At 45.2% G+C, this 23735-nt stretch overlaps 1 protein-coding gene across 1 annotated transcript in view; it reads left to right on the top strand.

Annotated features, from left to right (window-relative positions):
- The window catches only part of LOC140207830 (uncharacterized), a 61972-nt gene extending 41913 nt beyond the window's left edge, over nucleotides 1–20059 (top strand). Inside the window, exons 4-5 of the mRNA XM_072276389.1 lie at nucleotides 2124–2297; nucleotides 16824–20059. Of these exons, the coding sequence (XP_072132490.1) occupies nucleotides 2124–2297; nucleotides 16824–18137 (1488 nt within the window). The 3' untranslated portion in view covers nucleotides 18138–20059. The remainder of the gene's footprint in view (nucleotides 1–2123; nucleotides 2298–16823) is intronic.
- The last annotated feature ends 3676 nt before the right edge of the window (nucleotides 20060–23735 follow it).

The raw sequence follows: 23735 nt of genomic DNA on the forward strand, positions 1-23735 counted from the left end.
CAGTGGGTCGGGCAGCATCTGTGGAGGGAAATGGACCGTCAACATTTCGGGCCGAGGCCCTCCCTCTGGACTGAGAGTGGACGGGAAATAGTCAGAGAAAAGAGGTGAGGGGTGGGGATGGGGCAAGAACTGGGGAGTGAGAGGTGGATCCAGGTGAGGGGGGAGGTGGGAAGGTGGAAATAGTGACGGGGGTGGGAGGTGAGTGGTTGGGGCAACACGGGGCTGCAGAAGATGGAAATTAATTCCATAGAGGATTAACAAAGAGGTTAGAGAGTATTTGTTATAGAGAGTGCAATGAAGATTCACCAGACTGATCCCTGGAGTGGTGGGGTCATCATATGAAGAAAGATCAAATGCGATAACCCTTTCATTTAGAGAATCGAGGACTGAGAGGTGAACACATTGAAATGCACATTATTACCGGTTGAACCAGGGATCCCAGTCTCTGAAAAAAGGGGGTGGACTGTCCGGGAAATGTCTCCATTCTGAGGGTGGTGAATGTCTGTAAATCCCCATCACAGAGGGGGTTAAAATCTATTGCTATGAATTAGGTTCTATTGCTGCCGCAGAGACAACAAATTACATGACACCTGCCGGTGCTATTAAACCTGATTCTGATAATTGGTCTGGGAGACCCATCACCGGTCACCTGATCCCAGTTACCGCAGATCGTAATACGAGATCGAAGCCTTTTCTATTTATTTGTGTTCCTCAGTTGAGTCAAGTTTCCCTCTGTGGTTCCAAAGCAGAAGCTCAGTCTGTCTAATATTTCCACACAATTAAAATGGAGAATTTGTTTATTCTTATCACGTACTGAGCTACAGTGAAAATCTTGCCCGACCTACCATCCACACAGATCAATACATTGCAACAGTACATTGAGCTGATATACGACAAAACAATAACTGTAACAAAGCATTATGGCTGCAGAGAAAGTGCAGTGCAGATGGACATATGGGGCAGGGTCACGTCCAGTTACATTGTGAGTTCGAGTCCATTTTATTGGACTGGAGACCATTCATTTGGCTTACAACCGCAGACAGGAAGCTGTCCATGAGCCTGGTGGTACGCACTTTAAGGATTTTGTATCTCTTCCCCGGTGGGGGATTGGGTGTTTCTCTGTCCCTGTACCTTCTCATACTTGTGCACTTGGGAATACATTTAATAGGACCTGAGAAAACTCAGTGAGATTTGATTAGTGATGATCATCTTGGCAGCTCGGTAGGTCGAATGTAGAGGGACAGTACACTGTTGAATGAAAGTCCCTGAACAGTGTCGATGAGCAGAGGGATTTGGATCCAAGTTCACAGCTCCCTGAAAGAGACTGCACAGATTGATCGGGTGGTTGAGAGAGCTGTAACGAGAGGCTGGACAAACTTGTGTTGTTTTCTCCAGAGCGGCGCAGGCTGGGGTGAGACTGGATGGACATTTATAAGATTACAAGAGGAATAGATAGAGCGGACAGATGACATATTTTTCCTGGGGGTTGAAATGTCTAATACATTTAGAGTGAGAGGAGATGTGAGGGGCAAGTGTTACGAGATCAGAGGTTTCATTTTGCTGTGGGTGTTACTTTAAGAGAGGCTGCAGGAGGCGGGAGTATGACGTCAGTACACTGACTGCTGGAGCTGTCAGTCTCAGAGAGAGGGAGAGAGGAGAGAGAAAGAGAGGACGAGGGGGAGAGAGAGAGAGACACACACACACACTTTGGAATACGGTTCGACAACTGAAAATCTTCTGTGATTTGTATTTCGTTTTCCCAGTGTAGAACCTGCGAAATTCTTTGTGATTACTTCCTCGTTGCATTTTAATGTGGATTTACAAGTTTCCCCATTCCGTGGAAAACTGAAACTTGCCATTGTGAAACTTTCAGAACTGTTCCTAAACTTGACATTTTTGCAGCCACAAAACGCATAACACTGTTAACTTCTGTTTAGAAGAGTAGTTTGTTTAATTTTCTCTATACTAATACAGATAGTAGTTTATACTAATACAGACTGAGTTTGTGGTCTATCGCTGCCGGTACATAACACAGAGTGGCGGGCGGGTCGCTGGAGTCTCTCCCTGGGTTGTGGGACCCCACCGGTCACGTGATCCCGTTCGCCCCGCCCATTTAACCGCAGACGGGCAGCAGCAGCGGGTCTGTTCCCGAGGCCCCGCCCTCCGGAGACGCAATAATCTCTCCGCGCATGCTCACTGTCGCCAGACGGACGGTGTTTGCCTTTCCGCTCAGTGCTGAAGCGGGTTGTCTGCGGGATCGGGAAGGGACGATCGCCTCCTTGGTCGGGGAGCCGGGGGTCGGGATCACTGTCTGCGGGCCGAAGATATCACTTTCCCATCGGTGAGTATTGAGACCGATCCCGAGCGGGGAGATCTGATGTTGGCCGTCAGCCCCGAACGGCGGGCCAATTACTCATTTAGTACCCAGTTATCTGGGCTCGTCAGAAACGTGTCGACTTCACTTAATCTGCATTGAACGACCCAAACCAGGAGCGCAGGCTGTCTATTTCCGCAGAATTGAAATGGAAGTCCCGCCAACTGGTCACGTGAGGCTATTTAGCCCCGCCCTCCGCTTTGTGACGCAAGATCACGTGGTGTGTGCTCACAGTCCCCGATGGGTGGCGATTCTCCGGGACCCCTGGTAGCAGCAGAGATGCAGAGGAGCAGATTGGGAGGCAGATTCTGGAAAGGTGCAAAAATAACAGGGTTGTTATCATGGGTGACTTTAACTTCCCCAATATTGATTGGCACCTGATTAGTTCCAAGGGTTTAGATGGGGCAGAGTTTGTTAAGTGTGCCCAGGACGGATTCCTGTCACAGTATGTGGACAGGCCGACTAGGGGGAATGCCATACTAGATCTAGTACTAGGTAATGAACCGGGTCAGGTCACAGATCTCCCAGTGGGTGAGCATCTAGGGGACAGTGACCACCGCTCCCTGGCCTTTAGCATTATCATGGAAAGGATACCATCAGAGAGGACAGCAAAATTTTTAATTGGGGAAGGGCAAGTTATGAGGCTATAAAGCTCACACCTGTGGGTGTGAATTGGGATAATATTTTTGCAGGGAAATATACTATGGACATGTGGTTGATGTTTAGAGATCTCTTGCAGGACGTTAGGAATAAATCTGTCCCGGTGAGGAAGAGAAAGAATGGTAGGGTGAAGGAAACATGGCTGACAAGTGAGGTGGAAAATCTAGTCAGGTGGAAGAAGGCAGCATACATGAGGTTTGGGAAGCAAGGATCAGATGGGTCTATTGAGGAATATTGGGAAGCAAGAAAGGAGCTTAAGAAGGGGCTGAGAAGAGCAAGAAGGGGGCCCGAGAACGCCTTGGCGAGTAGGGTAAAGGAAAACCCCAAGGCATTCTTCAATTATGTGAAGAACAAAAGGATGTCAGGAGTGAAGGTAGGACCGATTAGAGATAAAGGTGGGAAGATGTGCCTGGAGGCTGTGGAAGTGAGTGAGGTCCTCAATGAATACTTCTCTTCGGTAGTCACCAATGAGAGGGAACTTGATGATGGTGAGGACAATATGAGTGAGGTTGATGTTCTGGAGCATGTTGATATTAAGGGAGAGGAAGTGTTGGAGTTGTTAGAATACATTAGGATGGGTAAGTCCCTGGGGCCTGACAGAATATTTCCCAGGCTGCTGCATGAGGCGAGGGAAGAGATTGCTGAGCCTCTAGCTAGGATCTTTATGTCCTCGTTGTCCACAGGAATGGTACCGGTGGATTGAAGGGAGGCGGATGTTGTCCCATTGTTCAAAAAAGGTAGTAGGGATAGTCCAGGTAATTATAGACCAGTGAGCCTTATATCTGTGGTGGGAAAGCTGTTGGAAAAGATTCTTAGAGATAGGATCCCTGGGCATTTCAAGAATCATGGTCTGATCAGGGACAGTCAGCATGGCTTTGTGAAAGGCAGATCGTGTCTAACAACCCTGATAGAGTTCTCTGAGGAGGTGGCCAGGCATATAGATGAGGGTAGTGCAGTGGATGTGATCTACATGGATTTTAGTAAGGCATTTGACAAGGTTCCACACGGTAGGCTTATTCAGAAAGTTAGAAGGCATGGGATGCAGGGAAGTTTGGCCAGGTGGATGCAGAATTGGCTTGCCTGCAGAAGGCAGAGGGTTGTGGTGGAGGGAGTACATTCAGATTGGAGGATTGTGTCTAGTGGTGTCCCACAAGGATCTGTTCAGGGATCTCTACTTTTCATGATTTTTATTAATGACATGGATGTGGGGGTAGAAGGGTGGGTTGGCAAGTTTGCCGGCAACACAAAGGTTGATGGTGTTGTAAATAGTGTAGAGGATTGTCAAAGATGGCAGAGAGACATTGATAGGATGCAGAAGTGGGCTGAGAAGTGACAGATGGAGTTCAACCCGGAGAAGTGTGAGGTGGTACACTTTGGAAGGACAAACTCCAAGGCAGAGTGCAAAGTAACTGGCAGGATACTTGGTAGTGTGGAGGAGCAGAGGGATCTGGGGGTACATGTCCACAGATCCCTGAAAGTTGCCTCACAGGTAGATAGGGTAGTTAAGAAAGCTTATGGGATGTTAGCTTTCATAAGTCAAGGGATAGAGTTTAAGAATCGCAATGTAATGATGCAGCTCTATAAAACTCTGGTTAGGCCACACTTGGAGTACTGTGTCCATTTCTGGTCGCCTCACTATAGGAAGAATGTGGAAGCATTGGAAAGGGTACAGAGGAGATTTACCATGATGCTGCCTGGTTTAGAGAGTATGGATTATGATCGGATATTAAGGGAGCTAGAGCTTTACTCTTTGGAAAGAAGGAGGATGAAAGGAGACATGATAGAGGTGTACAAGATAATAAGAGGAATAGATAGAGTGGATAGCCAGGGCACCATTGCACAATACAAGAGTACATGGCTTTAAGGTAACAGGTGGGAAGTTCAAGGGGGATATTAGAGGAAGGATTTTTACTCAGAGAGTGGTTGGTGTGTGGAATGCACTGCCTGAGTCAGTGGTGGAGGCAGATACACCAGTGAAGTTTAAGAGACTACTAGACAGGTATATGGAGGAATTTAAGGTGGGGGGTTATATGGGAGGCAGGGTTTGAGGGTCGGCACAACATTGTGGGCCGAAGGGCCTGTAATGTGCTGTACTATTCTATGTTCTATGTTTCCTCTATGTTGTGTTGGGGAAATCTAATGTTGACCACTGAGTCCCGTTAACTTCCCCCAACTCGCCTCGCTTCCTGAGGCTCCTCACATTTGTCCCTGAGCTTTCGGCTGTAGACTTCTCCCCGATTGGGGTGGGTGAGAAAGGAGAACGTCCCAGGTCGTGGGGATCTTTGATTTCACTGCCTGCTTTACCGAGGGACTGGGAATTCTAGGGGGCAGAATGGTTTCTGTGATGTGCTGATCTGTATCCAAAGGTCTCTGGAGTTCATCACAGTTACGGGTAGAGTAGTTACCATGGAAATGTGTGAAGTGTCCGGATGAGAAACTTTCTATGGTGTGTTGATAAAAATTTGGTGAGGGTCAAAGTATATGTGGCAAATTTCTTGTTGTTTGTTCTAACTTTGTCATTTTAGGATCTTTTATACAGTAGTATGTACTATTAATTCAGTATCTGTGTATTGCTGGAGGATCATCAATGATTGTCTTTGATCCCTTCTCCCACCTGGTGCCATGTGCTCATCTCTGCCCATCTTGTTCAACCTCTGTCCAGTCTCCTCACCCCACCCCACCCCCCATGCCCTGCTTCAGCGATATACATCAACCATCTGGGTCAACCTCGGTCACCCTGTGTCCCACCTCCTCAATGTTGTATATCAGCAATTTTTCTTCTAACCCTTGTTGTTATTGTGAAGTGTTCTTTTGCACCTTTGGCCTTGCTGAGTTATTTCCAGAATCAGTTTTTGTTAGCTGGAATGCCAGAGGGTCATCAGGTACCAGTTGTGTTGTGCATTGGTGTGGAGGTGCTGGTTTTTGAACTGTGACTGGCTGACACACTGCAGCATTTTCCTGGCAGCAAAGAGTACTGGGAGAGTCCTGTGATCTACATTCCAGGCATATGGAACTGTCACTGTTTCGGTTTTGACTTTGGTTAGTGCTTCTACAGATGGGGCAGGATGATCGTCCTTCTGCAATGAAGCAGAAATTTCGAGCAGCTGGACATTGGTTGTGTGGAAATCCCAGATTGCACTACCCAGTCTGAGTTGCGGGGGTGATGTGTGAGATTTTCAGGGTCAGTGAGTGGCAGGTTCAGCTGTGTGAGGTTGGATCCTGGGGTATCACAGTTTTTGCTCCAGGTAAAATGGACCCGGGGATCGAGCTGCTTGGGTTTATGAGGCGTTGAGCGAGTATTTCTGGTCTGGGATCAGATGTTTATTTCTGGAGTTCCTTTGGAAGCAATGACTGCTAATCTGAGGAGAGGCTATGAGTAAATGGACTATTCCGTGTTTACAGCAGTAGAAATAGACCCATGAGTTTGGTGTTCAAACTGTGTTTGGAAATCCCCCCTGTCTGTCACTCGGTGGAAATCAGACAGAATCTCAAGTTGCTGGAGATTGGCACTAAAAACTGAAAATGTTTGAAGTCATTCTGATGAAACGTTATTAACCTGAATTGTAAAGTGTGTTCCTGTCCCCACAGCTATTCCTTACCTGCTGAGTGTTTCTGGTAATTCTAGTTTCCTTTTATTACATTCACCCTGGACTGGTTTATATTTCCTGAAATAAACCTGGTTTCACTTGGAAACGGAAATGGCTTGTTTTGTGATCGCAGTGTTACGTGGTCGGCAACTATGAATATAGAATTGAGTCAGGTTTTATAAACAAACTTAAATATTTATTAAACTCTGCTTAACAATAGTGAAAAGTAAACTAACGACTAACTTAACCGGAAGTTAACTGCTATATGGCAATTTAACAAACAGCCAAACTCTGGAACAGTTCTTAAAGAGGTAAATTCGAACACAGTCTTAAAGTGGTAAATTTGAAAGTCCAAGTGATTTACGCAGTCAATAAGGAGAGACTTCTCTGGAAACGGATTTCTTCAAAGATGTGACGTTACTGCTGATTCTGTCCAAAGGATTCACGTCAAAGGAAATAAAACGGATTAAAGGAACTGACCTTTTTCTGGATGCTGAACACTGCACAAACCTTTCCCAAGCTTGCAGGGGTTATCTCAGATGCAGATCACTAATTCTGAATGAAGATTCAATAAGGTCGATCTTTTATGAAACTGCCAAATGACACAACCTTTACTCAATCCTTCAGGTTCCTGTAGTTTGGTAAAGGTCTTCACTCTCCGACACTAGACTGCAAAGGTAAACAAACAAAACCCGGCAGCGATTGGCGAAACTGCCAGCACAACGTTTTTACCTTAAGATAGAAAGTAAAACTTTGCTTTGAAACGAAACTACGTCATGAGATGATTACGCAGCAAAACTAACTGACTGAGTAACTGACGAACCAAAACTGACGAACTAACTCCGTAACAACAGGGGTTTCCCCATGTATACCTGTTGGAACAGGTCATCACATGACCTCACACTGGCGGGAAAATTACTTGACCCCACCATCACAACGCAATTACATCATGCTCACAAGATACTCCATTACTTCATGGTCATAAGACAGTCACAAGATGCCCACAAGGTATGTAACAGTAAAACAGTAAAGAAAGCACAACATTTCCCCCTAAATTATCCTGGTACCAATTTGTCTATTATTCCTGGAAATGTGTTTGTACAGTTGTTGCAAACAAGGTTTACAAGAATAATCTCAGGAATGATCGGTATTATGTATGAGGAGAATTTCTTGGTTCTGGGCCTGTGCTGGATGGAGTTCAGAGGGACAGTTGGGGTGGTGGAGAGATGTATGGTCAAGTAAACCTCTTGAAAGCTGAAAAGCCTGGATACAGTGGACATGGAGAGGATGTTTCCATTAGACGGAGAGTCTGTGATGTGACAGCACAGTCTCAGAATAAACATGCTTCCCTTTAAAACTGACATGAGAAAAATGTTTTGGCCAAAAGATGTCCGATCTGTAGGATTTGTTGCCACAGATTTTGGTTGAGGCTGCCATTTGGGTATATTTTTGACAGAGATTAATATATTCATGATTGCTAAGTAACTTTGGGGTTACAGGAGGAAGGCAGGAATATGGTGTTGGAATAAAAATCAGCCATGGTTGAGTGGTGAGGCAGACCAGATGGATCGAATCACTTAATTCTGTTCCTGTGACTTATGTCTTACCATGACTGAATGATGGGTTGTTCTTATCCCACATCGTTTTGTGACGTGTGAGGGACAATAATAGATTGTTCGCTGAGATCATTATATCTGCCTTCAATGTTTAAATTTCAGTGAGTTTTGTTCTTAGTAACATTAAGCAGAAATGTTTTTTACTCCTTTTTATTGTTATTGTGCTTCATTATCTTTCACGTTAGACCTGCGCTGAGAGATTTATTGGAAGAAAAACCCCAACTGGAAGCAAACCACGACTGAAGATGAGGGAACAGCAACAAGTGAATCAGCCCGAGGGTTGAGAGTATCAGCTGGAGAGGACCCATCTGACTCGGAGAATCCAGTGATTCAGTCAGGGGAAAGTTTGGTGAGTCTCATTTACTCAAACACTGGTCCTTTAGACATTGCATACTTGTACAAAGGATGATAGGAAATAGTTGGGGTGAGACTGAATGTTCCCAGAAGAACCAGTTATGCCTCTGTCAGACCCAGCTGCAATCACTCCAGGTCTGGTAATGTGCTTCCAGCAGCCCAGCCCTTTAAAACCACTCCCATTCTGTGGAAGTCGAATCCGGATAAAGTCACTCAGAGATCGTATAAGTACAAACTCTTTATTCCAAGCACCCGGGGCTATTCAGTTATTCGCTCAAACAGGAACAGTCCATGACTGTTCCTGCCCAATCCACTAACTGACTAACAATTCCCCTTACACCACAGATATATCCGTCCAGATACCCCCCACACAAGACAGGCTGGAGTCAAAGTTATTTGCTAAAGACAAATTACAAAATAGTCATAATGGCTTACACACACAGAACAGACTGAAGCTGTCCTATCTCTGTGCATGAGTGCACAAGGAGATAAGCATCCTGAAACCCCAGCTAGCCACCCTCAAGAAAAAATATGGCTCAGCGTGGCTCAGCACATCTGTTGGTCATCAGCAGTTTCTTTCAGAAAAACAGGCTGCTATCGTTTAACAACGTGTTAACCCTTTTATATACTTTATCATTCCCTCCTTTTGATCATTACATGATCAACAAAGCAGTAATTTTTCACAGAGAAAGCAACCGAGTACAGCATTGACATATCAGTGGGTAATAACAGCGTACAACAATAATTATAACAATGACATGTAGAACTATTAGGCCATAATGCAATATCATGCTCCACATATGAGTGAACAGGCCTTCGAAGACCATCATTTTGACCCTTTGGTGACCCCATGTAAATCCTGTCCAACTTTCTTAATGCTGCAGTCTCCTCGGCAGTGTGCTCGGAGAGGGGTGTAATGTTAGTAGACTCATCAGGGATATAGGTGCAGCATTCTGTGTCAATAATAGCACAGGTTCCCCCTTTCTCAGCTGGGATAAAATCTGAAGCCATAAGATTCTGTAGGACGGTTTGCCGGATTGCAATCATTTCAGTAGATATTTCTGTTACTTGGGCCTGTGTTTCTGTCAGGGCCCCTGTAGTATTGTGGCCAGCTCCTCAAGTGCTGTAGCCAAATTGATCATCTCTCGTGAATTCCTGGCTACTCCATAGAAGAGAAAAGTGATTATCCAAAATCGCTCAGTCTCAGTTATTCCTCTCCGCTGCTGGGCACCTGCAAGTATGCCCAGGATACATGTTTCCCAGTATAGGAATTTCCATTTAGTGGGGGCCTGAGATACCATTCCTCAAAACACTGACAGCCATGGTCATCTTTGACTGGACCACAGTTCCTCATCTCACTTCCCCAGGTGTTACTTGAGAAAAGCCAGGCTGAGTGTTCCTCACTCTGGTTGAGCGGGATTACTGACATTGGAATCATAGTTTTACCATGCTGCGGAATTGTGACACAAACCCAGCAGACACCTAGTTCTACCTGTTTGGCATAGGTGTGATAGAGAGACAGAAAGGTGTTAAAACGGGGGCCCCCGGATGCTGGGGTGAGCCCACTCAAAGACATAAACACGGATACCACTATCAACCAATACATTTTCCTTTAGTCCGAGAGAGTCCTTCTACTCAGTTCCTTCAGTAACATGTTTGCAGTCTGTTCGATTTATCCACCGAGATTGCTCCTTCAGTTTCACAGCCGTGGGAGTGGTCAGTAACTCCTGATGTGGTCCTCTCCACCGAGGTCTGAGATTCCCTCGATCCCAGTTCTTCATCAGGACAAAATCCCCAGGTTCTATGGTGGGATAGTCACTCCTCTCTGCAGGGTAGTTCTCTTCCTTCTAAGCCTGTCGTAGCTGTGAATGTAATGCTTGGAAAATTTTGGTTAGTTGGCATATATATTTCCCCATCTCTTCCACTAGAGTATGCACATCTAATTTTGCTGGTAGACTTTCTGGGAGCAATGGTACACAAGGTCTTGGTCCCCAGTGTGTCCTCATGGGCCGTCCATAAGTGATTTCAGCTGGTGACAACCCTGTTTTCCCCTGTGGAGTCACCCTCATGTGGAACAGGGCCAACAGTAGGACCTTCAACCAAGTGGGTCCAGTCTCTGCTGTTAGTTTGGCCAATTTACTCTTCAGAGTGCCATTGGCTCTTTCTACTACGGCAGCGGCCTGTGGGTGGTGTACACAGTGGAATTGTCGCTTCATAGCTAGTTCGTTACATACCCTTTCGTTAAGTTTCACCACAAAGTGTGGGTCATTGTCAGAGCTCAGCATCTCTGGCAGGCCGTACCTAGGAATTATTTCCCATAATAATACCTTCACAGCAGTCAAAGCAGTATTATTGGTAGCTGGAATAGCTTCAGTCTAGCTACTAAACACATCTATAATTAAGCAGTATCTATAGCAATATGCTCTAGGCAATTCAATAAAATCAACTTGTAGACACGAAAAAGGTCCATCTGGTACGGGAGTCGTACCCGGTGTGCAGGGTACAGGTTACCAACTATTCCCTCCTTTTCCAGGTGTCTACAATTATGTATATAATTGACCAATATTGATAAGAACTGTGTAGGAACACAAATCTGTCCCGCTGGGGTGATCCAAAAACCTAGGTCGGGGTCTTTCTGGCATGTTGTCCGGGACCACAGTTTGCACTCCTCCTCAGAGGCATCCCCTGAACTTCAGACTGACGTTCCTGCCCTTATCTCCTATCTAGGCCTTGGTTTGCTTACGCTGTTTTCCTGCTCTTGTTTTCAGCTCCCATCCTCCCACTCACGCTCCACTTTTAGTGTCTCCCAACCTTTGGTGTTTCTTCTGCAGTACATAACTCTATTCCTTTGTCACATGCATTATTCCTCCAACTTGCTAATAATATACTGTTCCACTTTACATCTGCCTTTTCCTTCCATTCCCTTTTCAACAATTTCCACTTCTTTCCACAGTTGTTGTGCCATATCTAATTTACTGCTTGTTCTCATGAGGTAAATGTGTACTGCAGACGATCCCAGTGGCCACATTTTGTCCCCCAACTGCTTACTGAGCACTGCAGTCAACATTCGCAAATCTTTTTCCTTGTCTGGAAACCTCTCACACACATTGTGTGGGTCTGCTCCTGTTCCAAGCGTATCAATCGACTGCAGTTGACCCGTGTTCTCTGAGTAATTTATCCGGCACAACGCCTCCTGCTCAAGTAACAATCAGATAAACTTACCCGGCCGGCACATCCTGCCCAATTCATTACTTTACCCGGCTGGCATCTCCTGCTCAATTGATAAATTTACCCGGCAAGTCTACCTCCTGTCCACTGAGTAAAGTTTACCAGGTAATACCTCCTGCCCACTAAGTAAAACTTTGCCTTCCTTATACGAGCCTCCTGACAGATTCTTTCCCGATCCCGTCAACGTATACGATCAGCCTCGGGCGAGGGACTGTTCCTCCAAAGGAACGAACAGAGAGAGACAAAAGGTAAAATACCTGTTGGGCGCCTGGTCGGTCTCCGCAGTCCCCAGAGTGGTCCAGCCGCTTACTCAGCCCGTCTGCTTGGTACTCCCTATATTGGGATCCTTTTTATGATGCCAAATGTTAACTTTGAATCTGAATAAAACACGGGAGACCAGCTTCTTATCGTCACCACAGTTTATTGTGCATTTTCCTGCGGGAGATTGAGACCCAGTTGTCAAAGGGAAGGCACGTAAGCACTGCCACCATCTGACAAGTGGATTGACTTAGTCAGGTTACAGCTGTATATTTACACATAGTAAGCCCCATACATTACTCTTGCAAGATGTTATTTGAATTGGTACACCCAACAAGTCTGTTGGTGCAAAATTTAATTAGTTAGATAAGAGAGTTCGCGAAATCAAAGTTTTATTTACAGATGGATGTACTGTCCAGTCCTTATCAGTTATTCTCTTTGCAAGGCTGTGACTGAATTACAGTCAGATGTTCAGTCCTGTCTGTATCATTGAGTCCTCCTTTCCCCCAGACAAACGAGAGTACGATGTACAATTTATCAATTCTTCCTTTTCTGAAGTGAGGGTACAATGTATAATGTTATCAGCTGTCTGTGTGTCTCTCTGCAAGCCGCAGAGAACTGTTATTAAGCTTGTCTTAGCTAACCACTGAAGGCAGAGTTTACTTCAGTTCAAAAATTCCTGTTCGGTCCCAATTATTCTTTTAGATAGAGGTTACATAGGTTCAAAATATTTTTTTTCATATATGCTCAATTCCTCAGGAGGGTTCAGGAAAATATTTATGTTGAATGTGGAAACTGGTGTTACCTGTGTCTATTGTGGTGATGCAAGAGTTACTGGAGAATTTACAGGTGTGACGAAGTGGAGTGGTATTTGGAAATCTGACTTTTTAAAGCATAATTCAGCAAGCACACCACATATGGACAATATGCAAAAGCTGTGGTGGGAAAATCCTTCGTTACCCATTACAGGCCTGCTATATCGGTTGTGTGAGAGTGCAGATGAACTCCATCGAACCCAGAGGAGATCAAAGTTCTTATCGACAGTGCTTTGCTAGCTGTTAAAATAAATACCTCTCTATATAAAATTCACTGTGCACATGTTGTCACTGGATAAAAGAATGCACAATACAGGATTTATGTGCACACTGGTCATTACAAATTAGAGGGGACATTGGTGGGAAGGTGGGGAGACCTCCAGTGTCCTTGATGCCCTCACCTACAAGATGTGCATCCAGCTGCAGCTTGTAACCCTGCACTTTACAGAGTGGGAACTTGAAATGGATGAATTCTGGATCAGCTGGGAGTTGTAGGGGGTGATAGATATGACATGAAGAAAGGTGAGTTACACCCAAGGTGCGGGACACGGGAAACTGGGTGAGAGTCGGGAAGGGGAATGAGGTTAAATCACCATCGCAGAGTACTCTTGTGTCCATCCCGCACAACAACAGGTGGAACCACTTTAGAAACTGTTGGGGGGATTACCTGGCAGAGGAAAGTCAAAGGGGTGAGAGGGGATTCGTTAGTGAGGGGAACAGAACAAGAGGGGACTAATATCCCAGTGGTGAGGCTTGCTAGTGCTAGTGTGGGGAGAGGGTGATGTGGTTAAAATAAGTTGTTGGGGGAATGGGAGCCAGAATGACAGAACAGATAGTGGGGAGGGTGAATTGACTTTATTACATACATCCTTCATATACATGAGGAGTAGAAATATTTACATTATGTCCCCATCTAAATGTGCAATGTGGAATTTACAGTAATTTAGAATAAATAGTTTGTACAGAGGACAGTCAATATAACATAGAAATGCAATTGTATCAGCATGAATTAATCAGTCTGATGGCCTGGTGGAAGATGATGTCCCGGAGCCTGTTGGTCCTTTTGCTGTGGTACCGTTTCCTGGATGGTAGCAGCAGGAACAGTTTGTGGTTGTGGTGAATTGGGTCCTCAATATCCTTTGGGCCCTTTTTACACACCTGTCTCTGTAAATATCCTGAATAGTGGGAAGTTCACATCTACAGATGTGCTGGGCTGTCCACACCACTCTCTGCAGGTTCCTGCGATTAATGGAAGTACAGTTCCCATACCAGGCAGTGATGCAGCCAGTCAGGATGCTCTCAATTGTGTTCCTGTGAAAAGTTCTTAGGATTTGTGGCCCCATCCCAGATCTTCAACCATCTGAGTTGAAAGAGGTGCTGTTGTGCTCTTTTCGCAACACAGCCGGTGCGCACAGACCATGTGAGATCCTCGGTGATGTTTATGCCGAGGAACTTAAAGCAGTTCACCCTCTCAACCCCAGATCCATTGATGTCAATAGGGGTTAGCCTGTCTCCATTCCTCCTGTCGTCCACTATCAGCTCCTTTGTTTTTGTGACAATGAGGGAGAGTTTGTTTTCTTGACACCAGTCAGATCTTGTTTAGACCTCAGATAGAGTCAGCAATCAAATGGTTGAGCATGGTGCGATGAATGTGCTGAGCTGTGTATATCACAATGCAAGAAGCATCGTAGGAAAGCCAGATGAGCTCAGGACAGGGAATTATGATATTGTAGCCATTTTTAGGACTTGGTTGCACCCAACAGTCTGAGGGATTTAGAGGAACAAATTTGTAGAGAGATTGCAGACCATGCCAAGAAACAAAGGTTGATTCAGTAAGTGATTTTAACTTTCCACATATTGACTGGGACTCCCATACTGTAAAAGGACCAGATTGGGTAGAGTTTGTCAAATGTACCCTTAATCAGTTCATAGAATTCCCGACGTAGAAGTGTGAAATAAGCTGTTAGGAAATGATTAGGGTTGGTGACAGAAATTAGTGATCATGATGCCATGAAATTCAAAATATAGATGGAAAAAGAGAGATCTGGATCATGGGTTGAGATTCTAAATTGGAGGAAGGTCAATTCTGAAGGTGTCAGAAAGGATCTGACCAGTGTGGTTTGGGACAGGCTGTTTTCTGGTAAAGGTGCACTTTGTAAGTGGGAGGCCTTCAGAAGTGAAGTTTTGAGGGTGTCTAGTTTGTATGTGCCTGTCAAAATAAAAGTTGAAAGATAACTGGTACAGGGTATCTTGGCTTTTAGGAGATATTGAGGCCCCAGATATTTTGTTCCTCTAAATGCCTCAGACTGTTGGGTACTACCAAGACTCATTAATGACTGACTCATTAATCATCATTCCACGCCCTGAGCTCATTTGATTTTTTTTTAGTCGTCTTCTGTTGGTTTCTGAAAGCTTCCCAAAAGTTTTTGCTCTTTTGTTTGCCCCTTCTTTGACTTTTATGTTGGCTTTGGCTTTTCATTTAAGTGTCAGTTGTGTCCTCCTGCGTCTCCAATGCTTCCACTTCTTTGGAATGTATCGATCACTCACCTCCTGAATTGCTCCCGGAAACTCCAAACATTGCTGTTCCGGTGTCACACCTACCAGTTTTCCCTTCCAAACAAGTTTGTCCAGCTTCTCTGTCATACAAACAAGGAGAGGTTCAGTACAGAAACAGGCTATTTGGCCCGTCTGGTCAATGCCGAAAAAACATTTATGCTGTCTAATGTAACTACCTGCACTGGGACCATCGCCCTACATACCCCTACCATCCAGGCTCCCATCCAGACTTCTTTTAAATGGTGAAACTGAGCTCATATTCACCAATTGTGCTGACATCTCATTCCACACTGTCACGACCATTTCAGTAAAGAGCTTTTCCAAATGTTTCAGATAAATTTTCACCTTCCCCACTTACCCATGACCTCTGGTTGTCATCCCAACCAACCACAGTGGAAAAAGCTGCTTGTATTTACCCTGTCTATACCCTCATATTTTTGTATACTTCTTACAAATCCTCAAAGCAATGTATAATTTCTTGTTTATGTTTAGAGCCTTTTTTAGATGTATAAGATGATGAGGGGCATTGATCGTGTGGAGAGCCAGAGGTTTCTTTCCTGGGGCTGAAATAGCTAACATGAGGGGGCATAATTTAAAGGTGCTTGCAAATAGATACCGAGGGGATGTCAGGGGTAGGTTTTTTACACAGAGTGGTGGGTGTGTGGAATGCACTGCTGGCTATTTGTGTGAGAGTGTTTCAGTTACTCTGGGGCCAGGAAACCATGCAGCTCAGTGGGAACCGGGAATAATACCAATGGAGAAAGTCACACTGAGCCAGGTCACAGATTGGAGATGGCAGAAATGCCCCTTTCTCATAGAGACAGGAAGAGCATCTGAGAATTTGATGGTCACTCCAGATACCAGCACTATGCCCAGTTAGAAGATGATTTCTGTCTCCAACTTGGGCTGAACCTCACTGTGCCAGATCACACCTTGACAACTCAAGTGATTTCATCTTAAATGTTGTCCTACACCCATTTATGGATTTTGTAAATCTTTTTACAGGTTAGAAATGACAAGGAATTTATCTACAGGAATCTCGACCACAATGCACCAGCTTTGTTGACTCTGTCCAGATATTTATGAAGTGGAGCAAGGGATTCACTCGATCATCCTTCCGGCTCAGACTGTGGGGAGGGGTTGACCGACTGCCATGCCCATCATTTTACACAGGGGAGAGGCCATTCAGCTGCTCAGACTACAGGGATAGATTCACTGAGTCATCTCAGCTGAAGGTACATCAGCAATTTCACACTGGACAAGGCCATTCACCTGTTCTGTGTGTAAGAAGGGATTCAATCGGTCTTCCGACCTGTGGACACGCCAGTCAGTTCACCCTGGGCAGAGGCTGGTTGTCTGCTGAATTTGTGCGGAGGGATTCACTAAGTCATCTGATGTAATGGCTCACCAGCGAGTTCACACCGGGGAGCGGCCGTTCACCTGCTCAGTCTGTGGTAAGGGATTCATTAAATCATCTAAACTGAAGATACATCAGCGAGTTCACACTGGAGAGAGGCCATTCACCTGCTCAGACTGTGGGAAGGGATTCACTCAATCATCCAGTCTACTGATACACCAGCAATTTCACACTGGGGAGAGACCGTTCATCTGCTCAGTCTGTGGGAAGGGATTCACTCGATCAGCTGACCTTGATAGACACCACCAAGTTCACACTGGGGAGAAGCCGTTCACCTGCCCAGACTGTGGGAAAGGATTCACTTTATTATCTCAACTACGGAGACACCAGTCAGTTCATACTGGGGAGAGGCCGCTCACTTGCTCAGACTGTGGGAAGGGATTCACTCGGTCATCCCAACTACTGGCACATCAGCGAGTTCACAACGGGGAGCGGCCGTTCACCTGCTCGGACTGTGGGAAGGGATTCATTAAATCATCTAAACTGAAGATACATCAGCGAGTTCACACTGGAGAGAGGCCGTTCACCTGCTCAGACTGTGGGAAGGGATTCACTCAATCATCCAGCCTACTGATACACCAGCAATTTCACACTGAGGAGAGACCGTTTACCTGCTCAGTTTGTGGGAATGGATTCACTCGATCAGCTGACCTTCATGGACACCACCAATTTCACACTGGGGAGAAGCCGTTCACCTGCCCAGACTGTGGGAAAGGATTCACTTTATTATCTCACCTACGGAGGCACCAGTCAGTTCACACTGGGGAGAAGCCATTCACCTGCTCAGAATGTGGGAAGGGATTCATTCAGTCATCCCAGCTACGGGCACATCAGCGAGTTCACACTGGGGAGTGGCCGTTCACCTGCTCAGACTGTGGGAAGGGATTCACTCGATCATCCACCCTAATAGCACACCAGCGAGTTCACACTGGAGAGAGACCATTCACTTGCTCAGTCTGTGGGAAGGGATTCGCTCGATCAGCCGACCTTCATAGACACCACCAATTTCACACTGGGGAGAAGCCGTTCACCTGCCCAGACTGTGGGAAAGGATTCACTTTATTATTTCACCTACGGAGACACCAGTCAGTTCACACCGGGGAGAGGTCGTTCACCTGCTCAGTGTGTGGGAAGGGATTCAATCAGTCATCTCATCTGCTGAGGCATCAGCAAGTTCACACTGGGGAGAGGCCGTTCACCTGCTCAGTGTGTGGGAAGGGATTTGCTCAGTCATCTCATCTACTGAGACACCAGCAAGTTCACACTGGGTAGAGGCTGTTCACCTGCTCAGACTTTGGGAAAAGTTTCTCTCAGCCATTTCCACCAAATGTGCATCATTGAGTTCACCCTGGGGAGAGGCTGTTCACCTGCTGTAAATGTGGGGAAAGATTCTCTCAATATTCTAACCTTGTGACACATTACCGGGTTCACCTGAGGAGAAAGTTTCAATGAGCTGCATGCTGGATATTTGTCCATCACTGTTGCTGAATGCAATTTCGAGAGTGACTGTCGGTGCTGAACTCTGCAATTATTGCTGCTGCTCACCACACCCAGTTCTGCACCCTGGTCACTGGGCATGGGAGGAGTTTCTTCTGCTGCACGTTCACCTTTAATGGGACTGGAGTTTAATATTCTGGATCTGAGACAAATAAATCAGTTCTATTTTAAACTCTGTCTCCGGTACTTAGTGAATTTATAACATACCTAGTGTACAGTAGAGCGTCAACTCAGGCTGGCTGGACCCTGCCAGTGATTCTGTTCCATGACAGTCCTTTTAAATCCTCCCCTATTGTTCATCTCTCACTCTCCCTGTGGTGATGGGTTCCAAAAGTCACCACTCTGTGGGTGAAGAGGTTTCCCTTGAATTTCCTGCAGACTGAAGAAGTTGAGCTGACTGCAGTTCTGTTTGAGATGTTCTTCGCCCCTCTAATCTCTGGGCTGAAGAAGAATGACATTGGGAGTTAACATCGTTATTCACGACTCATTTCCACATTATGGGTCATTTTCCCTGCTTCTAAAGAGTTGTCCACTGTCCTCTAAAGACTGAAAGCAGAAAGGGAAGCCATCAGTTAGTTGTTCAACGGAGCAGGGTCAGAAACCAGAGGCGGGTCCACGCAGGGCAGAGCTTGGGGCTCTGGATGATGGTCGGGGTAAGAATGCATGGTGAGGAGAAGGGAATCAGCAGTGGGGTGTGGCAACGAATGACAGAGTAGCAATATTTCGAAGCCGATTGACTGAGAAAATAATTCGGTTGTCTGACTGATGACACAAACAATGCCTGTGGTGAGGTGCTCCACTGGTCGAGGAACATGTGTGTGCGGGGAATGGTTATATCTATTGAGGGAGTTGTTCCTGCTTGTTTATCCTGTAATATTATATCTGGATGGTTATCATTTGTAGTATTAGTAGTAATGTATTGATTATCATATAATTTGTAAGATTTTGACTCTGAAACTGAATCAGGCTTGAATTTATGGTGCTTCAATGAAGTTGTGGTCATTCATGAGTTTGTATTTTAAAGTAAGATTTTGGTGAATGATATTTGCCACTTGATTGTACCTTTGTAAGTAATCAGATTGAGTTAAACTGCTGCAGGATCCTGGAATGTGTTGGATCGTGTCTGGTTTCTCTTGCATTTTCTGCACTTACTGCGTTGTTTGTATTTCATGTATTTTCAATTTTGTTTTTCCTTTTGTTAACCACCTTGTCCTGCATTTCTGCAAGGAACCCCTCTGTTTCTGGGAAGAGGTCTCCAACTCTCAGGTGCTCGATGCTTCCTTGTCAACATCTCGTCTGCTCAGATCGTTGGGATGTCTCCCATGGAGGGTCATACTCATTCCACTGGTTAATGTTTTCTTCCACAGTGATGATTCATTTTTTCTGAGTTAGCCTCTCATTTGAGTTTCTGGGCTGTATTCCTTATCATGATTGCAGACACACACAGGGAGTGCTGAATCCAGTTCAGTTTTGATGAAAAAATATACTTTCAAGTTTTATCTGACTGTTGTGTGATTTTTGTTTTTCATGTGTGTTATTTCTCTTCCTCCTTCTGTCCAAGGTAGTGTTAATCTAAGTGGGTTTGAGTGTAAATAGTCTTTTCTAAAGTTATCACTTCAGTTTTTATTTACCTTTGGAAATTTTGCTGATTGAAATTGAATCAAGATATTTTCATTAAAATAAAGTCAATGTCGGTATTGATGAAATTGTTTATTGCTGTTGTTGTATTTGTTAACTATTGAGCTCTGATTGGCAGGTTTTTAAGCCTTGAACTATATTTTGTCAAATGTTTTCCCTGTTTCGCACTACTTTTTACTGTCTTTGCTTGTTGATATTCCAGATACATGGGTATCAAGAGTCCCAATGTAGGGTTTTGGCCGGAAATGTTGAATCCCATCCATAGATGCTGCCTGACATGCTGAGCTCCTCCAGCACTTTGTGTATTTCTCTAGATCTCTAGCATCTGCAGGTCCTCTTGTTTCCCAGATACTTATATGTTTCTTGAAAGAACAAGCCAAGAACAAGCTGTTAGTGGGGTTGTGTGGCTCTGTTGGTAAAATTTTAAATAAAATCATTAGAAAGAGGTTGCATAGGGTTGGAAGGTGTAGAATCTGTGGGTAGAATTAAGGGACAGCAAATGTAAAAAAAATCCCCGTTGGGAATTGTATAGAAACCCCCAAACAGTCGTAAGTATGTGGTCCACAAAGTACAATGGGAGATTAAAAATGCTTGCCAAAAGGGCAATCTTACAATAGTCATGCAGGATTGTCATGCAGGTGAAAAGGAAAATTGGTGTATTGTTCTCAACTGGAGGCATTCCTAGAATGCCTACAGAATGCTTTTTTAGAGCAGCTCGTGGTTGAGCCCACTTGGGGATCAGCTATTCTGGATTGGGTGTCGTAATGAGCCAGAATTAATTAGGTCACTTACGTTCAAAGAACCCTTAGGGGCAAGTGATCTAAATATGATCAAATTCACCCTGACATTAGAGAAGGAGAAGCTAAAGTCAGATGTGGAATAAATGTGAGGCTGCTTTAGAAGATCACTGCTCATGGAATTACAGGAAACATACTTGTCTGGATCGAAGATTGGCTGACTGACGGGAGAAAGAGTCAGAATAATGTGGGCAATTCTGTTTTGCTGTCAGTAACTAATGGTGTTCCGTAGGGGTCAGTATTGAGACAGCATCATTTCATGTTAAATATGAACGATACGGATGACGGAATTGATACCTGGGTGATGAACTTTGCAGCTGATACAAAGATAGGTATGGGACAGGTAGTTTAGAGCAAAGCGAGAGTCTGCAGAAGGACTTCGATAGGTTTGGATAACAGGCAATGAAGTAGCAGACAAAATACATTGTATGAGGTATATTGGGTGCAGGGAGGATATACAAGGATGTTGCCTGGATTGGGGAGCATACCTTATGAGAATAGGTTGAGTGAATTCAGCCTCTTCTCCTTGGAGTGATGGAGGATAAGAGGTGACCTGATAGAGCTGTATAAGATGGCGAGAGGCATTGATCATGTGGATGGTCAGAGGCTTTTTCCCAGGGCTGAAATGGCTAATATGAGAGGGCACAGTTATAAGGTGCTTGGGAGTAGGTACGGAGGAGATATCAGGGGTAAGTTTTTTACGCAGTGAGTAGTGGGTGCGTGGAATGGGCTGCCAGCGGTTGTGGTTGAGGTGGAAATGATAGGGTCTTTTAAGAGTCTCCTGGATAGGTACATGGAGCTTAGAAAACTGGAGGACGATAGGTAAGCCTAGGTAGTTCTAGGGTAAGAACATGTTCGGCTGAGCTTTGTGGGCTGAAGGGCCTGTATTGTGTTGTAGGTTTTCCATGTTTCTAAGGGGCTGCATGTGAGGCTGCTGAACAAGATCACAGCTCATGGAATTACAGGAAAGATACTTGTATGGGTCGAAGATTGGATCGGCTGACTGACAAGGGAGAAAGAGTCAGAATAATGTGGAGAATTCTGTTTTGCTGTCGCTAACTAATGGTGTTCCATAGGGGTCAGTATTGAGACCACATGTTTTCATATTAAATCTGAATGATATGGATGACAGAATTGATACCTGGGTGATGAACTTTGCAGTTGATACAAAGATAGGTACAGGACAGGTAGTTTGGAGGAAAGCCGGAGTCTGCAGAAGGACTTTGATAGGGTTGGAGAACAGACAACGAAGTAGCAGATGAAATACAGTGTATGCAAATGTCCGGTCATGTACAATTGGTAGAAAGAATAAAGACGGAGAGAAAAAAAATAAATGGGAGAAAATACAAAAATCAGAAATAGGTACTTGGGAGTCCGTGAGCAGGAGTCCCTTAAGGTTTGCTTGCAGATTGAGTTGATTAAGGATGACAACTGTAATGTTCGCATATAAGAGCAAGGATGTGACACTGTAGCTTTATAACACATTGGTCAGATCGCTGTTGGCGTATTGTGACCAGTTTCCGACCTCCTGTCTGAGAAAAAGATGTGCTCGTATTGGAGCGCGTCCGGAGAAGGTTCATGAGAATGATTCTAGGAATGAAAGGGTTAACGTATGAGGAGCGTTGACCCTGTACTCACTGGTCTAGAAGAAAGAGAGGGGATTTGACCCTGTACTCACTGGTCTAGAAGAAAGAGAGGGGATCTCATTGAAACCTATCAAATATTGAAAGGCCTGGACAGAGTGGCTATGAAGAAGATGCACCCTACGCTGTGTGAGTCTGGGACCAGAGGCCGCGGCCTCAATATATAGAGCATCCACTGACAGCAGAGCTGAGAAGGAATTTCTTGAGTCAGGGAGTGGTAAATCTTTGGAATTCATTGCCACGGATGGAGTAGAGGCCAAGTCAGTGAGTGTATTTTAAATGGATGTTCACAGATTAAGGGGAGAAGACAGGAGAATGGAGTTGAGAGGGATAATGAATTGGACATGAAGGAATGGTGGAGCAGACTTGATTGGCTGAGCAGCCTCTGTCTCATATCTCATAGCTCATAGTCTGAAGAAGAGGCTAGTGAGGTTGCATTAGGGTTAGGGTATCCGCGCCTGGACTATTGTATTCAGTTTTGGTCGTTCTGCTGTAGGAGAGAGGACGTCAATCTGGAATGAGTGCGGAGGAGATTTACGAGAATGGTGCCGGTACTCGAGGGACTGAGTTCTGGAGAGAGGCTGGGCAGGTTGGGACTTCACACCTTGAACTGCAGGAGATTGAGGCTGACATGATGCAGGTGTCCCAGACCCTGAGTGTACAGAACTGGGGAACGTGCGCAGTCCTTTGCCCCACTTTTGTGGAATCAACAACCAGACGGCACCAGTTCAAGGTGAGAGAGGAATGATTTAATAGGGATGCCAGGGGAAGACTATTAATCCACTCTCCCTTCCGGTTCATTGTTTAACTAACTCGATGAGTCCACTTGCAGGTTAAATGAGCAACACCTCATATTACATCCGGGTAGTTTACAACCCGACGGCATGAACATCGATATCTTTAACTTCTACCGCCACCTTTTCTTTTCATCAACCCACACGCCCGTCTCCTCCATTCTGTCTCCCCACTTCTCTTCTCCACTGTGGATCGTCTCCCTCTGGTTCCTCTTTTCCCCATGGTCCGCTCTCCTATCCTATCAGATTCCTTCTTTTCAGCCCTTTGCATTTTCCACCTCCCACCTCACAGTGTCTCACTTCATCTCCCACCTCCCCCACCCACTTCATCTCCCACCTCCCCCACCCACTTCATCTCCCACTTCCCCCACCTACTCACCTTCACTCTTACCTGACTTCACCTGTCATCTACCAGCTTGGACTCTTTCCACTCCCGCACCATCTTGTTCCAGCTTCTCCCCACTTCCAGTCCTGATGAAGGGTCTCTGCAGGAAATCTCTG

This window comes from Mobula birostris, chromosome 13 (genome assembly GCF_030028105.1).
Source record: "Mobula birostris isolate sMobBir1 chromosome 13, sMobBir1.hap1, whole genome shotgun sequence".
In the NCBI taxonomy this organism is placed as follows: domain Eukaryota; kingdom Metazoa; phylum Chordata; class Chondrichthyes; order Myliobatiformes; family Myliobatidae; genus Mobula; species Mobula birostris.